The sequence below is a fragment of the Lactuca serriola genome, chromosome 4 (assembly GCF_051521515.1).
Source record: "Lactuca serriola cultivar US96UC23 chromosome 4, Lser_US96UC23_V15, whole genome shotgun sequence".
In the NCBI taxonomy this organism is placed as follows: Eukaryota; Viridiplantae; Streptophyta; class Magnoliopsida; order Asterales; family Asteraceae; genus Lactuca; species Lactuca serriola.
The window spans coordinates 342992688-343017008 of NC_136411.1; the positions used below are offsets into that span (position 1 = coordinate 342992688).

General features: G+C 39.5%; 1 protein-coding gene across 1 annotated transcript; it reads left to right on the top strand.

Moving 5' to 3' along the window:
- Positions 1 to 2191: 2191 nt before the first annotated feature.
- On the top strand, positions 2192 to 3478 carry LOC145099639 (uncharacterized). Its single transcript, XM_079037177.1, has 5 exons — positions 2192 to 2286; positions 2520 to 2832; positions 2924 to 3079; positions 3189 to 3318; positions 3396 to 3478. The coding sequence occupies exons 1-5, from the start codon at positions 2192 to 2194 to the stop codon at positions 3476 to 3478; spliced, it is 777 nt and encodes a 258-aa protein (XP_078893303.1).
- Positions 3479 to 24321: the final 20843 nt, after the last annotated feature.

Below are 24321 nucleotides of genomic sequence, written 5' to 3' on the forward strand. Positions count from 1 at the left end.
ATAACAAAAACCCACCAACAACCCATGTTTTTTCTGTCAAAAAACCACCCTTAGACGCTAAATCCATCTCAGGAAAGTCAGAATGGAGAAAAAAAGTCAACTCTCCAGTTGTTGAAGATGCAATAGACCAAGTCACAAAACACATAGTTTCAGAATGGGTCACTGATCTTTGGTATTCCCGTATTACCCCTGACAAATAAGGTCCAGATGAACTAGTGCTCATTACTTCTTGTAGGTTGTATAGCATCTTATGGATGGGTTCATATCTTTAACATTCAGACATGAGGATCTGAATTGTTCTTTATTTCGTTACATAGTGAGGGAAATGCTTGCTTGTGCAGTAATATGACCAGTTATAAATTTAGCAAATCCCAGGTTTTCATAAATTCGGTTAATTTTTTACTTTTTTTTATTAATCTTATTTCTTGTAGTGTTCTTTATTTCTTTCTTTTATTGGATTTAGGTTTATTAGTGAAAGGATTGGAAATGTGGTTCAAAATTCAGCAAGAAAGCCTGAAAAAGTATCAGCCTGCAGCAGGGTAAGGTGCTGTTTCTTTTTTATTCTACTAAAGTACCAAAATACCCCTGTTATATATATAATTAATTTTTTTATAAAGTACCAAAATACCCCTGATATTCATAATTTTCCAACTGATTTGGTTGGTATGCAGGCCTATCTTGATGTTCTCTATCTAGGGGTGTTTTGGGATCGCTAATTCAAAACAATTTTTTTTTAAATATTGTTTGTTTACAGGGTATCTGAAGATGATACAGTGAAACTTGGGAGTATTGTATCAGGTAATGCTGAAAGAGTAACTCCTCATGCAATAATAGTTAATGTTGATGTTAAAGGTTACAATAAGGGCATGATTTCTTCTGAACATCTGGCAGGTAACCATGGTAAGATTTTGAGTTCTCCATGATGGTCTCTGTATCTTGAGCAAGGTCATACTTTTTATCATTTGACTTATTTTGTCAATTTTAGGGCTTGCTTCCATGATGGAGTCGGTATTAAAGCCAGGATGCAAGTTTGAAAAACTTTTGGTTCTAGGTAAGTATGTATATTCAATGCTTACTTATATATAAATTGATCTCATTGCATTTACAAATTTTGTCTTTTTTTGCACCGTAAAAAACCGGTCTGGTTTAACCGGGAATAAAATCGGTTTAATAAACAAAATTGACAATCATATTCAATTCAAAGGAGCTAGCCGGCTCAAAGGAGCCAGCCGATTGAATTGTGTCTTTACTTTTGTTCCTTAAAACGCTCATAATGCTCAGTTTTATACTTTCATTTTACCATTTATTCCTTTTCACCCGCCGATGTGGGATGCACTTCCTCAATCATTTACATGCTAATTCATTTACAATTTACAACACATTAAATTTATTTTTCACTAACTATTTTCTAGACTAACATACACACATTACATATATTTTCTTATTTAAACTCTTTATTTTTTAAATACGTATATATCTGCACTTCATATACTTGATATACAAATAAAAAGCACACACTGTGCACATTTAATAAATATAAATATATACATATATAAAACACATATGTATATATAATCTATTCTTATACACATAACACAACACAAGTTACATATATAAAACACATACGTATATATAATCTATTCTTTTACACATAACACAACACAAGTTTATATATATATATATATATATATATATATATATATATATATATATATATATATATATATATATATATATATATATATATATATATCCGGTTTTTCCGGTTTTCGGGACCGGTCCAACTGGTCGGACCACTTGAACCATCGAACCGGTAAGACGGCCGGTTCGACGTCCGGTCCGGTTTTCAAAACATTGCCCTAATGGGATCTTATTCGTCTCAGACAACAGTCTCCATTTGGTAAGACTTTATCAAAATTACCAAATTACCAAATTACCCTCGCATCTTTATGTTTTTAACATTTTTTTGTTTTAGTTGGAAATGGTGCATAGCAAGAGGCTGAATGTGCAGAAGTTTCACCTTGGAGGGACACGAAGGAAGGTTTTATATCATTCTGAAAGCAAATTGTTGGTGGTTTTGAGGACATATTTGAGTGATGATTCGTGTTCTTCTGATATTTGTTGTGTGGACCCGTTGAGTGGTTTGATTTCATCATCTGTTAAACTTGAGCCTGGAGAAACAGGGAAGTGTATGGAGTTGTTAAAAGCTGGAAATGAACAGGTATTAGTGGTGGGCACTAGTCTCTCCACTGGCCCTGCCATAATGCCAACTGGTGAAGCTGAAAGGTTAGTATACTCTACTCTTGACTAAATTACAAAAAAAGTCCCTATGCTTTTTGATTTTAACCATATGTTGTCCCAAACTGTAACTTTTTTCAGTTTTGTTCCTTTTTGAAAGTGTTACATAGCTTATTGAAAGTGTTACATTTACTCTATTCTTTTTTGTACTCAAATTCCTTGTAAAGTTGTAATGAATAATAATTTGTGTGAGTTTTGAATTGTTTTTTTAATATTTGCAGTACAAAAGGCAAATTGATAGTCCTATGCCTTGAACACAAACAAAACTTAGACAGTGGATCAATGACATTTTATTCAAAAAGAAATTCCCCTTTTTGTGACAGTGGAGGAGGAGGAAGTGAGCAGCTTTCAAGCAGTAGTCTTTGCAGCAGCCCTGATGATATTGATAGCAACAGTTGTGATGGAAATGGAATCAAATTAGAAGAAACCGAAGAATGGAATTTAAGATTAGCTTATGCAACAAATATGCGTGGCATTGTTCTTGCTTTATGCCCTTATCTTGATTGCTATTTCTTAGCCTCTGCTGGTAGTTCTGTAAGTCTCTCCCTCTTCTTTTTCTTCTTCTTTTTGACTAAATTACAAAAAATGGTAATTTGGTAATTTATTTGTTTGTTTGTTTGTTTAGTTTTATGTATGCAGCTTTCAGAATGATAGCAGTTTAAGGGTGAAAAGATTGGCTGGTGGAAAGACATGGTTTATGATCATGACTTTGACCACTCATTTTACTACTATTATTGTTGGTGATTGTCGTGATGGCATTCTTTTCTATGCTTATTATGAGGTCACCTCCAAACACTCTCCTTTACTCCTTTAATATTTTACTAATTTTTTTTATTAATAATAAAAAATATGATGAGATGAATTTTATATGTAAACATGATGCCAAGAAGGTGGAACAGTTATACAGTGATCCTGTTCAAAGATTGGTTGCTGATTGGCTTCTTATGAATATCGATACAGCTGTTGTTTCAGATCATAAGGGCAGCATTGCTGTCTTGTCATGTTCTCATCATTCTACTGGTAACCTTTTTAAAATTAATAATCTTGATTTTCTTATTTTTTTTAATATTTGTATTAATATCCAATGTAATACGCAGAAAATGTAAGTCCTGAATGTAACTTGAAGGTTTGTTCTTCCTTCTATATGGGTGAGGTCGCAATGAGCATCCGAAAGGTATAATGAAAAAAAAGTGAAATTGTATTTGTCTTTTTTTTTTTTGGGATTTACATTTATTTTTTTGTAGGGTTCGTTTTCATACAAACTTTTGGCGGATGATGAAATGAGGGGGGATTGAAATATTGCAAGTTCAATTATGGATTCATCGTCACATAGTAGTATTGTCGCAAGCACTTTGTTAGGAAGCATAAGTAAAATCTTACTATTATGAAACTCTTTTGCTTAAACCTATCTTATTGACCTGTAGCTGATTACACATTAATTTAATTATGCAGGTCTTGAAGTTTTTGATGGAAAAGAATAGTGTTAATGCTCTTCATAGAAAAGTATGTTGGTATTTTAGGAAATTTGGCTAATAATTTAGTTAATTATATAAAAAATGTTGAAATGTTATATTTGTCTACTATTGGAATCATTATTTGATGTATTACATTTGTCTACTATTGGAATGATTATTTTTATGACATTAACTTTTGTTCAATCAATTGTATTTCTTGTATATGGTATTTTATTTTCTATAATGAGACATGAAATGCAAATTTAATATTAAAATTAGTAAATCTATAAATAATTTTTTTAAAAAAAAATTAAAATTACGATACGCAAAATGTGTGTCGTCTTCATTTATGACATGGCCTTTCTTGACAGGGGCTTCCTTGATACGCATTGCGTGTCATAAACACACGCGTCGTAAGGTTACGACACGCAAATGCGTGTCGTCTTCCTTTATGACAGGGCCTTCCTTGATACGCATTGCGTGTCATAACCACACGTCGTAAATGCGCGTCGTAAATGCGCGTCGTCTATAGACGATGCGCAAAAGCGCGTCGTCTCTCTTTATGATAGGGCCTTCCTTGACGCGCATTTGCGCGTTGTCTGAGCATTTTACGACGCGCAATGAGCGTCGTAAAAGGCTGTTTTTCTAGTAGTGTTGAATGAATCAATTCATGGTTTCATGAAGTTCGGGAATAAATCGAAAGTGAGAATTGAAGGAAAGGGCTCTATAGTTTTTAGATGCAAAGATGGAAGTCAACGAAGAATGAATGAAGTTTACTACATTCCTTATTTGTGTAGTAATATAATTAGTTTGGGCCAACTAGCCGAGGGTGGAGATGAAATAAAGATCAAAGATCCATTTTTATGGGTCAAAGACTCAAAGGGAAAGCTGTTGATGAAGGCTAGAAGGTCATCAAATAGACTTTACAAAATAGAGCTAGAAGAAGCTACTGCAGTGTGCTTTGCTGTAGAGTGTGATGATCCAACTTGGCTCTGGCACAAGCGAATGGGGCATGTAAACTTCAATTCAATGAAGTTGATGATTGATAAGAAGATGATCGAAGGTGTGCCACAAACAAAGATTCCCTCACAACCGTATGAAGGCTGTTTGGTGGGAAAACAAGCAAGAGATCCATTTCCAGTTCAGACGAAATTCAGGGCAAACAAGAAGCTTGAGTTGATCTATGGTGATTTATGTGGGCCAGTTACTCCTCCAACACCCTCTGGTAATAGATATTTCATGTTGATGGTTGATGATTTTAGTAGGGGTGATGTGGGTGTACTTGTTGAAGTCTAAAGATGAAGCTCTACAAGTGTTTAAGAACTTTAGAAGCAAGGTAAAGATTGAAGCAAGGGAGAAAGTGAAAGTGTTTAAGAACTTTAGAAGCAAGGTAAAGACCGAAGCAAGGGAGAAAGTGAAAGTGTTCAGAACCGATCGTGGAGGCGAGTTCTTATCAAAGGAATTCACGAAGTACTGTGAAGAAACTAGGCTGGAGAGGCAGTACATGTCTCCTTACTCTCCACAACAAAATGGAGTAGTATAGAGACGTAATCAGACTATATTGGAGATGGTAAGGTGCAACTTAAAGACAATGTATGTGCCCAATGCATTTTGGGGAGAAGCTGTATCATAATCTGTTTATGTCTTGAACAGAGCTCAAACGAAAGCCTTGAAGGATATGACTCTCTATGAAGCATGGTATGGGAGAAAGTCACATATAGCGCATCTCAGGGTGTTCGGTTGCGTAGCCAACATGAAAATTGTCAAAGGGAATCTGAAGAAACTAGAGGATAGAAGTATGCCCCTAGTTCATCTTGGAATTGAAAAAGGTTCTAAAGCATACAGTCTTCTTGACCCAGATTCAGAAAGTTTACGTGAGTCGAGATGTCGTATTCAAAGAAAATCAAAATTGGCTGTGGGAGAAAAGTCAAAAGATCAAAGCGACACAAGGAGTATCTTTTATAGTTGAAGGCTTCAACCTTGATGATGGCTTCCATGAAGATGTAGGCGAGTGGGACGGTGAAGGATAATGGGTCCTTGATACTCCCGACCAAATTGGGTCAATTCAACAAAATGAAGATTGGGCCGAAGTGGGTCAGCCTATTAGCCCATCTGTTGACCCGAATGAGTCAAATACACCGACGACGCCGGACACACCAGTTTCACCCATCATACACAACTCACCAAGCACCGGTGACACCTCGATCGATGATGAAGCCCATAAAAGATATCGATTGCTCACCGATCTCTATGAAAATACTGAAGAAGTTCATCTACCCCTAGAGGATCTTCTATTATCGAGCAGTAATGAAGAACCTACAACATACCTAGAAGCAAGCAGGAAAATCGAATGGGTACATGTGATGAAAGAGGAATTGGCTTCAATTGAGAAGAACAACACATGGAAATTGGTTGATCTCCCAAAGAATCGAAAGCCTATCGGCTTGAAGTGGGTCTTCAAATTGAAAAAGGACCCAAGTGGGAAGATTATCAAGCACAAAGCCAGGATTGTAGCGAAGGGGTACATTCAAAGGCATGGGATCGATTATGACAAGGTATTTGCCCCACTCCCAGTGGCCAGAATTGACACAATTCGCCTCATCCTAGCCCTGGCAGGTTCAAATGGTTGGAAGGTTCACCATTTGGATGTCAAATCGGCATTCTTAAATGGAAAGCTAGAAGAGGAAGTTTATGTTAGTCAACTTGATGGTTATTCAATCGGCATTCACAAAAAAGCTCCTAGGGCTTGGAATTCTTGCCTGGATCGACATCTAAAGAACATCGGTTTCACAAGGTGTGCCCATGAGTATGCTGTCTATACCAAGAGGTATGATGAACACGTCCTGATTGTTGGAGTGTTTGTAAATGACTTAAGTGTCACAGGAAGTTGCCTTAAAAGTATTCAGATGTTCAAGAAGGAGATGAATACCAAGTTTTAAATGTGTGATTTGGGGTTCCTAACTTAATACTTGGGGATTGAAGTGAACCAAAATGAAGATGGGATTACACTAAAATAGGAATCCTATGCCAAGAACCTGCTTGTCAAAATAGGTATGCAGAACTGTAATCATACAAAGACTCCTATGGAACACAAGCTCAAGCTCAAGAAAGAAGATGAATCTGAATTGGTGAATCCCACAGAGTATCTAAGTATAGTAGGTGCATTAAGGTACCTAACTCATACCAGGCCAGGTATATCCTTTGCTGTTGGAATTGTGATCCGTTTTATGCAGAAGCCATCTGTGAATCACCGTCAAGCAGTAAAGGGTATATCAAGGTACATAAAGGGCACTTTGGACATTGGGTTGAAGTACTCAAAAGGAAAGGGAAATGTCACACTAAATGGGTACACTGATAGTGACTTAGCAAATGATGTCAATGATCGAAGAAGCACATGAGGCATGGTGTTCTACATGAATGGAAACTTAATCACATGGGCATGACAGAAGCAAAGGTGTGTGGCACTCTCTACCTATGAAGCAGAATTTATAGCTGCCACCATGGCAGCCTGTCAAGGAATTTGGCTTAAAAGACTGATCAATGAGATAACCAGACAGAAGATGCCACCTGTTGAGCTGAAAGTTGATAACAAATCCTCACTAGATTTAATGAAGAACCTGGTTTTCCATGGCAGAAGTAAGCACATAGATATCTGGTTCCACTTCATCCGATAATGTGTTGAGAATGGGAACATTTCAGTCACTCATGTCTATAGCAAGGAACAAAAGGCTGAAGTTCTGACCAAGTCACTGGGAAGATTGAAGTTTGAGGAGATGCGAAGTCTCCTTGGAGTAGTGAAGGTATGATTTCTGAATTAAGGAGGAAAATGATGGAGTAATTCAGAAATAATTGTTTAAAGTTGGCTTATGTCACGTGTTTTTTGTTTTGAATAAATCAAAGCCATGTAGGTGTTATGTTCCAGCCTCCAAAGCCTCCAAAGCTACAGTAGCCATCATTGTTGACAAAATGAAACCTACGGGACAAGTTTTTCTTCCCACCCTATGATGAACACAATTAATGAAGGCAACTACAATGGTGGCTGCCAAGACTATAAATATAGACTTCATTCTTCAGTTGTATGCATCGCAAACTCAGAGAAACAGATAGTATAACACTTAGAGTGAGAGTGTTAGTAAGCGGGTTGGTTTATTGTAATAGTTGAGTGTGAGAGTTTCTCCTCCTATTGTAATTCTATTTTAGTGTTTAATAGAAGAGTTTTCCAACTCCAACAACTAGTATCAGAGCCCCGTTTGGTGTCCAGGGAATTCTTTTACGAATTTCTCTATTTTTTTTGTCTCAAAATCCATTTTTGAGTACACCGTTGGAAAGGTCTTGTTTCAAGGATTCCGAAAATATATTTTTCGTAATTTTTTGACCACGGGAAGACATCCAAAAAGTCGGTCAAAGTTTGGTTAAAGTGGCCGGAAAAGTCGCCGGAAAAACCAAGTGGCCGGAGAAGACCGCCGGAGAAGATGGGGTGACGTCATCAGTGACGTCATCATTGACCAGAAGTTCAGAAAAGTTGCGTTTTAGCCTTTGAAGTTTGAGAAAATTGCAGAAAGGTCCCTCTATTTCTAAAAAACTACAGTTCGGTCCCTGTTCTTCTGAAAACATCTGTTTTGGTCCCTGGAGTTCTGAAAAGTTTTAGAAAAGTCCCTGGTTGGCAGAAATATTTCAGATTGGCCCCTGTAAGTTCCGAAAATTACAGTTTAGCCCCTATAGTTCCGAAAAGTTACAAATTAGCACATAACTTTTCAAGAAAGTATATTTTGACCCCGAAAAACTCTACCCCACCATTTTTGACGCTCCCGAATCCAACCAAGAGCTCGGTTTTATCTAATTTTTCCTCGAAATATTTGTAAAATAAATTTGCAATTATTTTTGATGGAATCTACAAGTACGATTACGATGGTTCGACTTACGCCCACAAATTACAACATGTGGAAGCCAAGGATGGAAGATTTGCTTAATTTGAAAGATTTAGCAGAGCCTATAGAAAAGCAAGGTGTCAAACCCGACACGAAGACAGACGAAGTTTGGACGAGAATAAACAGGAAAACGGTGGCACAAATTCGGCAGTGGATCGACCACAGTGTTTTTCAACATGTATCTCAAGAGACAGACGCGTACAAACTTTGGGAGAAGCTCGAGAATATGTATCAAGCAAAGACGGCATGCAACAAGACCTTGCTGATGAGGCGCCTTGTAAACCACAAGTTACGAAGTGGTATGTCCATAACCGAGCATACAAGTCAGTTCCATGATCTCGTAAACCAGCTCGGTGCTGCTGATTAGGTTCTCAAAGATGAGGAACAAGCCATATTGCTCTTGAGTTCTCTACCAGATAATTGAGAGATGCTTGTTGTGACTCTCAGCAATTTTGCCCCCGGTGGTAAAGTGACAATGGAGATGGTCACAGACGCCCTAATGAACGAGGAAGCAAGAAGGAATGAAGCTGGTACAGACCAATCTTTTGCCCTTATGTCAGAAAACAAAGAAAGAGGCGGGGGCAGAACTGGAGGCCGAGGTCGAGGTAGAGGTAGAGGCAGACATAATCAAAGTAGAGGAAGATCTCAAGATCGTGGGAAATCACGAGATCGAGGGAAATCGCAAGAGTGAGGTAAATCTTCAAATACATGGTTCGAAGGCTATTGCACTCATTGTAATTATTATGGCCAAAAAAGGAGTGATTGTCGTAGGTTCTTACGAGAGCAGCCCGAGACAAGTCAGAATCCAAGCAGGGAGAATGGTGAAACCATGGTCACCATAACACAAGACGTTGCCCTTGTTACATACGAGGAGGAAGCATGCCTACATGTTGGAACACATGATGATGAGTGGGTGATTGATAGCGCTGCATCATATCATTCGACTCCAAACCGGGATTTATTCACTACTTATAAACCCGGAGACCATGGTACCGTGAAGATGGGAAACACCAGTTTCTCAAGCATTGCTGGTATTGGTGATGTGCATTTAAAGACCAATGTTGGATGTACATTGGTGTTGAAAGATGTTCGGCATGTCCCAGAGCTTAGAATGAATCTCATCTCAGTTGGAGCTCTTGACGTCCAAGGATATGATAATCAATTCAAAAATGGCACTTGGAAGCTGTTAAATGGTGTTATGGTTGTTGCAAGGGGACAACTTGATGGTACTCTTTATAAAAGCCATGCGAAGCTGCTTCAACCATGTCTCAATGTTGTTAAAGAAGAGACATCACCAAAATTGTGGCATAGAAGACTAGGCCACATGAGCGAAAAGGGATTGACGACTCTTGCAAAGAAGGAGTCCCTTTCAATGGCAAAAGACGTTGCCCTGGATCCCTGTGAATACTTCCTATTTGGGAAACAACATAGAGTTTCCTTTAGCTCCACAAGAAAGAACCACTCTGAGTTGTTGAGCCTTGTCCACTTCGACGTATGTGGACCCATTGAAGTAGAATCTCTTGGTGGAAGCCGGTATTTCGTGACATTCATTGACGATGCATCACGAAAGGTATGGGCATACTGTTTGAGGACGAAGGACCAAGTATTGGACCGCTTCAAATCTTTTCATGCAATGGTGGAAAGACAAACAAGCAAGCAGTTGAAATGTCTCAGGTCAGATAATGGAGGCGAGTACTATTCCCGTGAGTTCTCTAAATACTGCATGGAACATGGTATCAGACATGAAAAGACTGTCCCATGAACCCCACAACACAATGGTGTAGCAGAACGGATGAATCACACTATTGTTGAGAAAGTTCGATGCATGCTCAACATGACTAAACTCCCAAAGCCATTTTGGGGTGAAGCTGTATTGACATCTTGCTATCTAATAAATAGGTCACCTTCCGCTCCATTAAATTTTGAAGTTTCGGAGAAGATATGGACGGGTAAAGACATATCATATTCTCACTTGAGAGTATTTGGGTGCAAGGCGTTTGCACATGTATCAAGTGAATTGCGGAAGAAGTTGGACCTCAAATCCACTCCATGCATCTTTATTGGATATGAAGATGAAGAGTTCGGGTACATGCTATGGGACCCAGAACTAAAGAAGGTTATTCGAAGTAGAGATGTGGTTTTCAATGAAAACCAATATTATGATTTCAAGGCACCAGTTAACAAGCAACAAAGCTCCAAAGTTTCAGATATAATATCTGAAAATAAAGATGATGTTTCCAATGAAGAAGAGGATGAAGAAGTTGATGATGCAAATCAAGAAGGTGTTGAGCAGGGGGAGCTTCCACCCCATGATACTTTAGATACATTTCCAGAAGTTACAAATGAAGGAACTCAAGTTAGACGATCCGAACGAGTTCGTGCTCCATCAAGAAGATATCCGACTTCAAACTACATCATTCTAACTAGTGAGGGGGAGCCAGAGAGCTTTCAAGAAGCTCAATCTCATATTGATAAAGAAAATTGGCAGAAGGCCATGGAAGGAGAAATGAATTCTTTGCAGAAGAATCAAACATATGAGTTGGTGAAACTCCCTAAAGGAAAGAAAGCTGTAGGTCCCTAATTTGCCTGTGTATCAATCAGATCCGTTTGATGGTGCGGAATCCCAATCAAACGGATGATGTTAGATCAAATAGAAGAGAAGGAGAAGAAGAATAATATGAATCTTGTTTTATTTGATGATTAGAATGTAGATCCAAATACAAGATTCACACACACTCGTTTCTCTCTTCCTAGGCCGTAAACTCTCTTCTGTTCATCAATCTCTACTCCTCACCCTAACACCTATATTTATACTTGGAGAACATGGGTCGGATAACATGGGCCGTAAATGGGTTTACGGCCGTAAACTCAACCTTAAACATGACCGTAAACTCCAAAAATATTACAGAAAAATATAATTGCCCAGAAAAGCAAAGTATAAACCATATTTTGACCCAACAATCTCCCCCTTGGTTTATAGCTTTCTTTTCTTAATTGACCTAACAAGCTCCCCCTAAAAAGTAGCTGGCTTTTCTTGTTAATCTTCAATGGGAGCTTTGGCTTCAGCTTTAATCTTCGATGACTTCACGGCTTCAAGATGAACTTGATGAATCTTCAATAAATGACTTCATCTTGAGCAGTTGGGAATTTCTTCAGAATTTGACATTGAACGCACGTTGGGTGAGGAGGCTTCTTGTACTGATTCTTGAAAGATGGCGCTTTCAGCTTGAGAATCTTCAGAGAGAACATCAGAGAGAACAAATCTTCTGGATCGCTTCAGCAGGTTTAAGATAGCAGCAGACTGATTGAGGAGGGTTCAATGCAATCCGTCACATAATCTTCAATTTCAGCTTCACCTTGCTTCTGGGGTTGAAAGATTGAATTTGAAAGAATAATCTTCATTTCTTGCTCCTTCCAATGAGAATTCTTCGATGCTCACGGATAAAACCTTGGCTCAGAAATCTTCAACACAAACTCTATGAGTCTTATCTATACATGAAATCACTTTTCAAGACAAAACAAAACTAAAAGAAAACTTAGCACACAAATTAAAACAGAAAAAAAATATTTTTAGATTTTTGATTTTTCTGAACAAGAAATAAAACAGAAAAACACTATTTTTGGATTTTTAAGTTTTCTGGTTTTTCTTTGATTTTCGAATTTTTCTGATTTTTTTTATTTTAATTATTTTTAATTTTTAATTCTCCCCTAATATTTAAATTAGAAGAAACTATGACAAATTTAACAAAAATAAAAATGATATCTAACTTTAAGAGTGATTTGGTATCAAAGTTTTTAGACAACCTTTATCCACTTGTCGGTACCTTCTATCTTCACGTCTTTGTCTGGTCGATCGCCGGTATTGTTGTCCACTTAAACATGAAAAATTGTGACTTATTTAGGACATACTATGTCACACCCCAAAACCAAGAACGGCGGAAACGTTCCGGGGTGGAGGACGTCATGTACAGTATCACAACACAGTAAATGTAAATAAGCAAACAACATCATCCATTGCATTAAATATATATAATTTTAATACAAGTGTGTTCTGTACAGTTATAGACACCAAAAATAATGAAACAAAAAATAATATGAGATGAGTCTTGAATGCACTCCATCTTCTCAAAAGCTGGCCTCGGTACCTGTCTACTGATGACCTGAGAATACAAGTTATTTTGAAAGAGTTTATCAGCATTAAGCTGGTGAGTTCATAAGTATTTTAGTGTCAATGTTCCTTGTAAAAACGTTTGAACCTGTCTCAATGTATAAGTTGTAAAAATGTAAGTAAATGTTTGAAAGTGTTTGTAAAAGTTTGAATCACTCAGAAAATCCTATATTTTCTATAAAAGTAACCTTCTACCAAGGCTAGGCTGTTTTGTAAACTTTTCTGTTGTAAAAGTGTGTGATTACCCAAATATAACTATCATTTGTTAAAAATATAGTTTGTACATTAATTCTTAAGTGAGGTTATCACTAAAATATGCAATGGGTAAATCATTGTAGTACTATAGCTTTGTATAATAAGACTACTGCTGTACTAAATACTACTACCTTAAACCGGATTTATATTAAGGTTTATTGTGATTAATTGCACCATGCTATCGACTGATAATCAACGACATAATGAACGGTCGTAATAAGAAATGACGTTTGGCACCCGCAGACCTGCAGGTCCGGCTGTAGCTAGCAGCAAGGTGTAGGATAGTCAATCCAGTATAGATCTATACGCAAACTCACGCTCTCCCTCCAAGAGAATTTTGGCTACAACTCGGGCCATGACATTTAAGGCATGCCCGATACAGTGGATCACAATTGTTAAGTATTCATGTATATGTATTGTTTCTCGTATATCTGTATATGTATTGTTTCTAGTATATCTGTATATGTATTGTTTCTAGTATCTCTGTATATGTATTGTTTCTAGTATATCTGTATATGTATTGTTTCTAGTATATCTGTATATGTATTGTTTCTAGTATTTCTGTATATGTATTGTTTCTAGTATATCTATATATGTATTGTTTCTAGTATAACTGTATATGTATTGTTTCTAGTATTTCTGTATATGTATGGTCCTGCGTTACCCCGATGGTAACCAGCTAATGATGTACTGATGAGTATGAATATGGAAGTACCTTTATGTCTATACATGTATATATGATATATAAGTAATATGGAAACGACCTTCGGATGGTCACCCGAAATCCCACCAGACCACATCCAAATCGAGGAAAAGGAAATAGGGCGGATGGCCTTCCTAAGCCCTTTAAACATTATTTATATATCTATACATATATGGGCATGCAATTTGATATATAAAAGCATAAATAAGTTTTCATAAAGCATTTGAAGCAGTAATATAATTTCAAGAGAAGATCGACTTGATGTCGATCTATAAAACATTTTGAAGGCATAAGTTGATAACACAGTTTAAGTATAAGAAGCATTTGTTGAATCACAGTCTATAAATAAGTTCGGATAGTAAAACAGTTTGTAATACATTTCAATAGTAAAGCAGTTTGAAAAACAGTTTGAACAGTGGTAAAAATCGTTGTTTTCCTAGTTATTAATCACATGTGATTAAATGCAATCACATGTGATTGAAGCAATAACTATATGTATTTGACTTGTATTCCCCCCCATAAAGTATTTAAAACACTTAAAATCATTTCAAAGGTTGATTCAAGGGGTATGAACTCACTTGTGGTGAGTCGTTTGAATTGCAGTGTCGGCTACCGTGCTAGGTGGCAAACGGAGACTGGTTTACACGCACGAGCCTAGTTATCATATAATAAACATATATATAACTAATTAGGCATATAATAACTTAAATAAATAAGTTAAGACACTTAGAAAACATTTAAACACTTTTATGAGTGTTTAAGGTTCAAATGGTTGCATCTAAGTTGCTACGGGACAAGGCAAAAGGGTTTGAAACATCAAATAGCCTTGTATAGGAGTTCACCATCCAACAAACCCCACACCTTGGAGTTTACGGCCGTAAACTCATAGGTTTATGGCCGTGAACTCCTCAAATGGTGTTTTTGGGTGTTTTGTGGTGTTATTTTGCATCTAGAACACTCCTAGCTTTATTGGAATAATGCATGAAGTAGTTTAAGGCTTTAGAACACTCCATATGGGAGTTTACGGCCTAAAGTCCCTTCACCCTAGAGTTTACGGCCGTAAACTCTAGGTTTTTAATTGTTTTGAGGCACTTAAACAACAAGGATTGCTCCCATGAATTTATCTAAGGCTAATGGGGACAAGAGGCACACTTTGGTGCCTTCACTTGGAGTTTACGGCCCAAGTCATGTTCCTTGGCCGTAAACTCCTTCCAAGGAGTGATTTCAATGTGTTCTACTCTCCATTCTAGTCTCAAAGGTGCAAGGTAATTTGTCTAAAGGCTTAAGGGTAGCTTGGAATGATTTTTGTCCTACAAAAAGGGGTTTACGGCCCAAGGGAGTTCCTTGGCCGTAAAATCCTAGAAACTTATGGTTTTTATGGCCTTTTGATGTTCTAAACAAGCACAAGCACTAGTGGTTAAGTTCCCTAAGCATTTGGGGAAAGTTTTAGGGCATTTAAGCCCTTGAAAAGGGGTTTACGGCCCAAGGGAGTTCCTTGGCCGTAAACTCCTAGAACTTATGTTTCTTGGTTGCTTTTTGATCCATAAATGTCATACCCTATCTCCTAGACAAGTCTTCTAGCAAGGAATTGGGACTAGGAAGCCATAATGTTCTATTTTGGAGTTTACTCCCCAAGAACGTTCTTGGGCGGTAAACTCCCGGATCTTGACATCTAGACATGTAATTGTTGTTAACAAGCATTAAACAAGTATTGAAACACATATAGAAAAGTAGACTCACAATCTGGGATGAAAACCCGAAGATCCGTCAGAGAGAATATGACTTTTCTCTATTTGGAATTGTGAATAATGAATTAATTTAATTCAGAAACTATTTATTGTCCTGGAATATTTTGGCAGAAAATCTTTTTATTCCTGATGTTGGACTGTAACAGTATGAAACTTGAAATGCCCAAGTTTCACAAAACCAGGAGTATCCACTCTCCTGATATCATCTAAAACATAATCCTAATGTACACAAACTTGTTCGGAAAAGTTTGAAAATCACTGAAACTGAACTAGTTTCTATTGAATAGATGAGGTTCGTACAATGGAAATTTCGGGTTGTCACATCATCCCCCTGTTAGAGGGAATTTCGTCCCGAAATTAGAATTTAAGCAAATAAAAGTTACAAACAATTAAGCGAAAAGATGAGGGTAGTTCAACTTCATCTGATCCTCGCGTTCCCAAGTGAATTCCGGTCCTCGCTTGGCGTTCCAGCGAACCTTCACGATAGGGATACGGCTTTGTTTCGTCTGCTTGACCTCACGATCCATGATCTCTACAGGTTCTTCCACGAAGTTGAGGCTCTCGTTGATTTCGATCTCGTCGAGTGGGATTACGAGAGTCTCGTCGGACAGACACTTTTTCAAGTTAGATACGTGGAATGTAGAATGTATGTTACGCAGTGTGTCGGGTAGATCAAGTTTGTAAGCTACGGGGCCGACTCTGGCAAGAATCTCGAAAGGCCCTATGTACCTCGGATTAAGCTTCCCACGCTTGCCGAAGCGTATCAAGCCTTTCCAGGGTGAGACTTTGAGAAGGACTCAGTCTCCCACCTGAAATTCCAAAGGTTTTCTTCGTTTATCGGCGTAGCTCTTCTGTCGGTCTCTAGAGGCTTTCAATCGTTCACGGATTTGAACGATTTTCTCTGTCGTTTCCCGAATGATTTCCGGACCAGTGAGAGTACTGTCGGAAGCTTGCCCTCTCGCTAATTGGGTATCACCAACCTCAGCCTAGCACAGAAGGGATCTGCACTTGCGGCCGTAGAGAGCTTCGAATGGAGCAGCCTTGATGCTAGTGTGATAACTGTTATTATAGGAAAATTCGACAAGGGGTAAATGGGTATCCCATGCCTTCCCAAAATCAATCACATAGGCTCGCAACATGTCTTCCAATGTTTGAATGGTTCTCTCACTCTGTCCGTCGGTCTGTGGATGGTAGGCTGTGCTCATGTCCAGCCTTGTTCCTAGGGAATGTTGTAGGGATTGCCAAAATCTGGAAGTGAACCTACTATCTCTATCGGAGATAATGGAAATAGGTACACCATGCAACCGTACAATTTCCCTAATGTATGTTCTCGTAAGTTTCTCCATCTTGTCTGTTTCTTTGATAGGCAGGAAGTGTGCAGACTTGGTCAATCTATCAACGATGACCCATATGGTGTCAAGTCCACCCGTTGTCTTGGGTAACTTGGTTATGAAATCCATAGTGATCCGCTCCCACTTCCATTATGGAATCTCTGGTTGTTGCAGTAAACCAGAGGGCTTCTGGTACTCGACCTTAACCTTCGCGCAAGTAAGGCATTTACTCACGAAGGTAGCAATCTCTGCTTTCATATTAGGCCACCAGTATAGCTTTTTCAGATCCAGATACATCTTATCTGAACCTGGGTGGACGGAATACCGAGTGTTGTGAGCCTCGGTCATGACCACGTCTCGGAAACCACCGTGTTTCGGTGTCCAGATCCGGTTCATGAAATATAAAGCTCCGTCACCCTTGGCTTCGAAGTTCTTGTCCATTCCCCTAAGGGATTCACTCGACACATTTTCAAGTTTCATGGCCTCAAGTTGAGCCGCCTGAATTTGTTTAGTCAGGTGTGAATGGATGGTTATTGATAATGACTTGACTTTGCGACCAGAGTATTCTTTCCGACTTAGGGCGTCTGCTACTACGTTGGCTTTACCCGGATGATAACGAATATCGCATTCGTAATCACTGAGTAGTTCGACCCACCGTCGTTGTCTCATGTTGAGCTCCTTCTGATCGAAAATGTGTTGTAAACTCTTGTGGTCGGTAAAGATAGTGCTCTTCGTTCCGTACAGGTAATGTCTCCAGATCTTCAGAGCAAACACTACTGCTCCTAGTTCAAGATCGTGGGTCGTGTAGTTAACCTCGTGTGTCTTCAACTGTCTCGAGGCGTAGGCGATGACCTTACCTCGCTGCATCAGAACACATCCGAGTCCTTGATTGGATGCATCGCAATAGACTACGAAGTCTTCTATTCCTTCTGGAAGGGATAGTATCGGTGCGGTGCACAAGGCTCGTTTGAGCGTTTGGAACGCTCTTTCTTGCTTCTCTTCCCAGTCAAAGGCCACGCCTTTCTGGGTCAGGGTCGTAAGAGGCTTCGCTATTCGCGAGAAGTTCTGAATGAACCTGCGATAGTAGCCAGCGAGACCTAGAAATTGACGAATTTCTGTAGGCGTCTTTGGTGCTGACCAGTTCTCAATGGCTTTTATTTTGGATGGGTCCACGTGGATTCCCTCTTCGCTTACCACGTGTCCTAAGAATTCGACTCTTCGGATCCAAAATTCACATTTCGAGAACTTCGCATAAAGTTTCTCTTTCCGTAGTGTCTCTAGAACTTGTCGCAGATGATCACTATGCTCCTTCTTACTTCTGGAGTAGATCAGGATGTCGTCAATGAAAACGATGACGAACTGATCTAAGTAAGGTCGGCATACTCTATTCATCAGATCCATGAAGACTACGGGCGCATTGGTCAATCCGAATGGCATCACCACGAACTCGTAGTGTCCGTAACGAGTTCGGAAGGCTGTCTTTGGCACATCCTCCTCGAGCACTCGTAACTGGTGATATCCGGATCTCAGATCAATCTTGGAAAAATAGCTCGCCCCTTGCAGTTGGTCGAATAGATCATCTATGCGTGGCAGAGGGTAACGATTTTTGATCGTCAATTTGTTGAGTTCTCTGTAGTCAATACACATACGGAATGATCCGTCTTTCTTCTTAACGAACAAGACCGGTGCTCCCCAAGGTGAGAAACATGGTCTTATAAAGCCCTTGCTGAGCAGTTCGTTAAGTTGACCAGAGAGTTCTTGCATCTCGGCTGGTGCTAAACGGTAGGGCGACTTGGCTACTGGGGTAGCTCCTGGGACCAAGTCGATTCTGAACTCGACTTGTCGTTGCGGAGGTAACCCGGGTAGTTCCTCTGGGAAAATGTCGGGGAAGTCGCTCACTACTGGGAGGTTATTTAGTTCTTTCGCTTCTAGGTTCGTGTCGACGACGTGAGCAAGGAATGCGTGGTATTCTTTGCGCAGATATTTCTGTGCTTGAATACTAGATATAATGCGAAGACTCGCACCTGGTTTGTCGCCGTAGACTATAAGGGTTTCGTTAGATGGGAGGTTTAAACGGACTGCTTTCTCGTAGCACATGATGTCGGCGCGATGAAGACTTAACCAATCCATGCCGATAATAACGTCGAAACTTTTTATTGAGACCGGCATAAGGTCGATTGGGAATGAATGGTTATCTAAGGTTAGAAGACAACCTAAGTATATGCTATTAGTACTTTCAGTCTTCCCATTGGCCATTTCTACTGTGAATTGTTCATTAAGTGCGTGCGGTTGTTGCTTAAGCATGCAAGCAAATTTGTGGTTTACGAAGCTTCGCTCCGCTCCACTATCGAACAGAATGCATGCATAGGAGTTATCAAGGAGGAACGTACCGGTCACCACTGTCAGGTCAGCGACTGCTTCCCCGTGGCCTATTGCTAGTACCCTCCCTGCTCCTCCAGTATTCCTCGCTTTAGGGCAGTCCCTTTTAAAGTGGCCTGGTTCGCCACATCCATAGCAAGTTGGGCTCGCGCCTGAGCCAGGAACTTGGGAGATCGGTTGCGCTGGGAACTTACAGAATCGGACGGTGTGTCCTTTTCTGTGGCAGTTGTTACACTGCATTTCACGGCAGGCGCCGTTATGGTGGAAGCTGCATTTATTGCACTTCGGAAAACTTCCAGAGTACTGCTTCCCCGGAGCAGTAACAGCAGTAGGGGCTACCGCAGCATGTACTGCTACGATTTGCTGTTTCTTTGAAGCACGCTGCTTCTTCTTCTCATCCCAAAACTTCCGCTTGTTGCCAGCGGGTTTGGAGGGTTCTGGGATGGCTAGGGTGGTTGTAGTTGCAGGGGTCTTGACTCCATGGTCAATAAGTCTTTGTGCCAATCGCTTGGCACTGTCGAAAGTAGCAGGGTTGGATGCTAAGACGTTCCCCTGGTACGGAGGCACTAGCCCCCATACATACCGTTCAATCTTTTTCCCTTCAGTGGGAACCATGTTGGGGCATAGGGCCACCAATTCGCTAAAGCGGGCAGTGTAAGCGATCACGTTGGTGCCCTTCATAGTCAGATTCCAGAGTTCATGTTCTAACTTCTGGACTTCGCCCCTAGGGCAGTACTCCTCAGTCATGAGGTCCTTCATCGTTGCCCAGCCCATGTCGTTAGCCACTATGAGAGTTAGGGCTTTGACGTGGCCGTTCCACCACGTTAGGGCTTTATCCTCGAAGGTGCACGCGGCATATTTTACTTTGAATGCTGTAGGGCACGAACAAATTTCGAAGACTGATTCAGTCTTCTCGAACCATTGCGAGAGAGCAATGACTCCGCCGGTGCCATAGAAAGGCTTCGGCTTGCAGTTTGTAAAATCCTTGTAAGAGCACTCTCTCGAGCGCACAGGGATTTCAACTGGGATAGATTCCACAGGGGTTCCACCTCTGTTAGCATCCGATGAGTGATACTGAGCCATGGCAGTTGCCACTGCTGCAGCTACGGCAACATTCAGGGCTGCAGTATCGATGACTGCAGGTGGTGGAGGCGGTGGAGGTACAGGATTATTCCTATTCCGGGGAGATTTGCGAGGAGGCATCCTTCAGCTATAAGTTTATAAAAACAAGAAGGATGTTAAGAATCAATTTGTAAGCACGTGAGAGTGACCCATGGACTAACTAACCATAGCCCAACAGTTTGAATGAGTGTTTGAAATCTCAACAAGAAATATTAGTAGGAATACACAAGTGTACAAATTTTTCCCACAGATTAGATAGATTTCAATAGTACGGGTATTACTGATGTAATAAGTTCAAGGAAAAATCGACCTAACAGTAGGTCTTACATCATACCATAAGGACAATACTGACAGTCCTAGATTCCTAATTAGAGTACCGAAAGTTAGGAATATTTTACAGACAAGTGCCACTTAGAGCACATAAGTTCAAGGCTATCCCTAAATCAAAAGACAGAGATGTACTAGACATCATCTAATGGCGATGGGAATTCCTCGGGCGATCCCTGAGGTCGGATATTTGGCGAAACACCTCTTGAAGGTGTCGGTCCTGAGCTCTTTGACGAGTTCGAAGTTCTAAGACTTCAGCACGGGAGGCAGCCAGCTGCTGCTGCAGAGTTTCGTTGGTTCTCCGGGTCCGTTCCATGTCTTCTTCGAGACGGCGGATGCGGACTGTATTGACGCCTGAATTGGCATCAATCTCCATGACCCGGTCGATGGCTGCTCGACCTTGCTCGACATTACGAACTATTCTGCGGATGATCACCGGCAGAGCTCTGTCAGCAGAGCCACCATCGCTGATGTTGTAGAAGGTTCGGTCCCCAAAGTATGGCAAGGGCTGACCCTGCTCATCACTCCAGCGATTCAGATTGTTTGCCCACATGGGAGTAGGACCTGGAAACGCTGGTCGAGGGTTGTTGTTCGGGGCTTGACCTACAAGCGGTAGGTTGTTGACTTCAGGCTCGGAGTCGGATCCATCCGAAAAGCCTTCTGCGAGGTGATCATCCAAAGGGATTGGATGGTCATCTTCGGGCTCTTCATCGATCCACCCGGCATTGCCTTCATTGGGAAAGTACAGGTCGCCATGATGGAATCCAGCCATTTAGATCTACGCGAGAAGAGAGGTATAAGAATATAGTATACGTGTAACTAATAGCACAAAATACTCCTATAGTATTTTATGTTCTAAGTTCTACTGATCTTCTTGTGGTACTGTTGGTAAGTTTTTAGACTTGCTAACATATCACAACCATTCTAGGGCATATGCTAATCACTCCTAGGACCAGCATAGTTGATCAGGCTATGCCACTCCAAGGACTGACCATACATCCCCGAGCTCACTTGTGATATTCAACAATTGTAATACTTTTGTTCTTGTCATTGTGACACTGATTTTAGTATAAATGTAGACTAGTATACTTGATTAAATATTTTATTATTTAAAGTATAGACTCTTGGTCAGAGTGTTTTAGTCCCTTTTGGGTTTATAGATTAGTATATCTTTTATGGGTTGATATACTTGATTCACTATAAACAATGCTCTGATACCAATCTGTCACACCCCAAAACCAAGAACGGCGGAAACGTTCCGGGGCGGAGGACGTCATGTACAGTATCACAACACAGTAAATGTAAATAAGCAAACAACATCATCCATTGCATTAAATATATATAATTTTAATACAAGTGTTTTCTGTACAGTTATAGACACCAAAAATAATGAAACACAAAATAATATGAGATGAGTCTTGGATGCACTCCATCTTCTCAAAAGCTGGCCTCGGTACCTGTCTACTGATGACCTGAGAATACAAGTTATTTTGAAAGAGTTTATCAGCATTAAGCTGGTGAGTTCATAAGTATTTTAGTGTCAATGTTCCTTGTAAAAACGTTTGAACCTGTCTCAATGTATAAGTTGTAAAAATGTAAGTAAATGTTTGAAAGTGTTTGTAAAAGTTTGAATCACTCAGAAAATCCTATATTTTCTATAAAAGTAACCTTCTACCAAGGCTAGGCTGTTTTGTAAACTTTTCTGTTGTAAAAGTGTGTGATTACCCAAATATAACTATCATTTGTTAAAAATATAGTTTGTACATTAATTCTTAAGTGAGGTTATCACTAAAATATGCAATGGGTAAATCATTGTAGTACTGTAGCTTTGTATAATAAGACTACTGCTGTACTAAATACTACTACCTTAAACCGGATTTATATTAAGGTTTATTGTGATTAATTGCACCATGCTATCGACTGATAATCAACGACATAATGAACGGTCGTAATAAGAAATGACGTTTGGCACCCACAGACCTGCAGGTCCGGCTGTAGCTAGCAGCAAGGTGTAGGATAGTCAATCCAGTATAGATCTATACGCAAACTCACGCTCTCCCTCCAAGAGAATTCTGGCTACAACTCGGGCCATGACATTTAAGGCATGCCCGATACAGTGGATCACAATTGTTAAGTATTCATGTATATGTATTGTTTCTCGTATATCTGTATATGTATTGTTTCTAGTATATCTGTATATGTATTGTTTCTAGTATCTCTGTATATGTATTGTTTCTAGTATTTCTGTATATGTATTGTTTCTAGTATATCTATATATGTATTGTTTCTAGTATAACTGTATATGTATTGTTTCTAGTATTTCTGTATATGTATGGTCCTGCGTTACCCCGATGGTAACCAGCTAATGATGTACTGATGAGTATGAATATGGAAGTACCTTTATGTCTATACATGTATATATGATATATAAGTAATATGGAAACGACCTTCGGATGGTCACCCGAAATCCCACCAGACCACATCCAAATCGAGGAAAAGGAAATAGGGCGGATGGCCTTCCTAAGCCCTTTAAACATTATTTATATATCTATACATATATGGGCATGCAATTTGATATATAAAAGCATAAATAAGTTTTCATAAAGCATTTGAAGCAGTAATATAATTTCAAGAGAAGATCGACTTGATGTCGATCTATAAAACATTTTGAAGGCATAAGTTGATAACACAGTTTAAGTATAAGAAGCATTTGTTGAATCACAGTCTATAAATAAGTTCGGATAGTAAAACAGTTTGTAATACATTTCAATAGTAAAGCAGTTTGAAAAACAGTTTGAACAGTGGTAAAAATCGTTGTTTTCCTAGTTATTAATCACATGTGATTAAATGCAATCACATGTGATTGAAGCAATAACTATATGTATTTGACTTGTATTCCCCCCCATAAAGTATTTAAAACACTTAAAATCATTTCAAAGGTTGATTCAAGGGGTATGAACTCACTTGTGGTGAGTCGTTTGAATTGCAGTGTCGGCTACCGTGCTAGGTGGCAAACGGAGACTGGTTTACACGCACGAGCCTAGTTATCATATAATAAACATATATATAACTAATTAGGCATATAATAACTTAAATAAATAAGTTAAGACACTTAGAAAACATTTAAACACTTTTATGAGTGTTTAAGGTTCAAATGGTTGCATCTAAGTTGCTACGGGACAAGGCAAAAGGGTTTGAAACATCAAATAGCCTTGTATAGGAGTTCACCATCCAACAAACCCCACACCTTGGAGTTTACGGCCGTAAACTCATAGGTTTATGGCCGTGAACTCCTCAAATGGTGTTTTTGGGTGTTTTGTGGTGTTATTTTGCATCTAGAACACTCCTAGCTTTATTGGAATAATGCATGAAGTAGTTTAAGGCTTTAGAACACTCCATATGGGAGTTTACGGCCTAAAGTCCCTTCACCCTAGAGTTTACGGCCGTAAACTCTAGGTTTTTAATTGTTTTGAGGCACTTAAACAACAAGGATTGCTCCCATGAATTTATCTAAGGCTAATGGGGACAAGAGGCACACTTTGGTGCCTTCACTTGGAGTTTACGGCCCAAGTCATGTTCCTTGGCCGTAAACTCCTTCCAAGGAGTGA

Bases quoted from the DNA above. Each gene is read 5' to 3' on its own strand.
- LOC145099639 (XM_079037177.1), top strand. From the start codon at position 2,192: ATGGAGTTGTTAAAAGCTGGAAATGAACAGGTATTAGTGGTGGGCACT. The intron at 2,287-2,519 runs GTTAGTATACTC...TAATATTTGCAG, and splicing joins CCAACTGGTGAAGCTGAAAG to TACAAAAGGCAAATTGATAG. The intron at 3,080-3,188 runs GTCACCTCCAAA...GATGCCAAGAAG, and splicing joins TTTTCTATGCTTATTATGAG to GTGGAACAGTTATACAGTGA.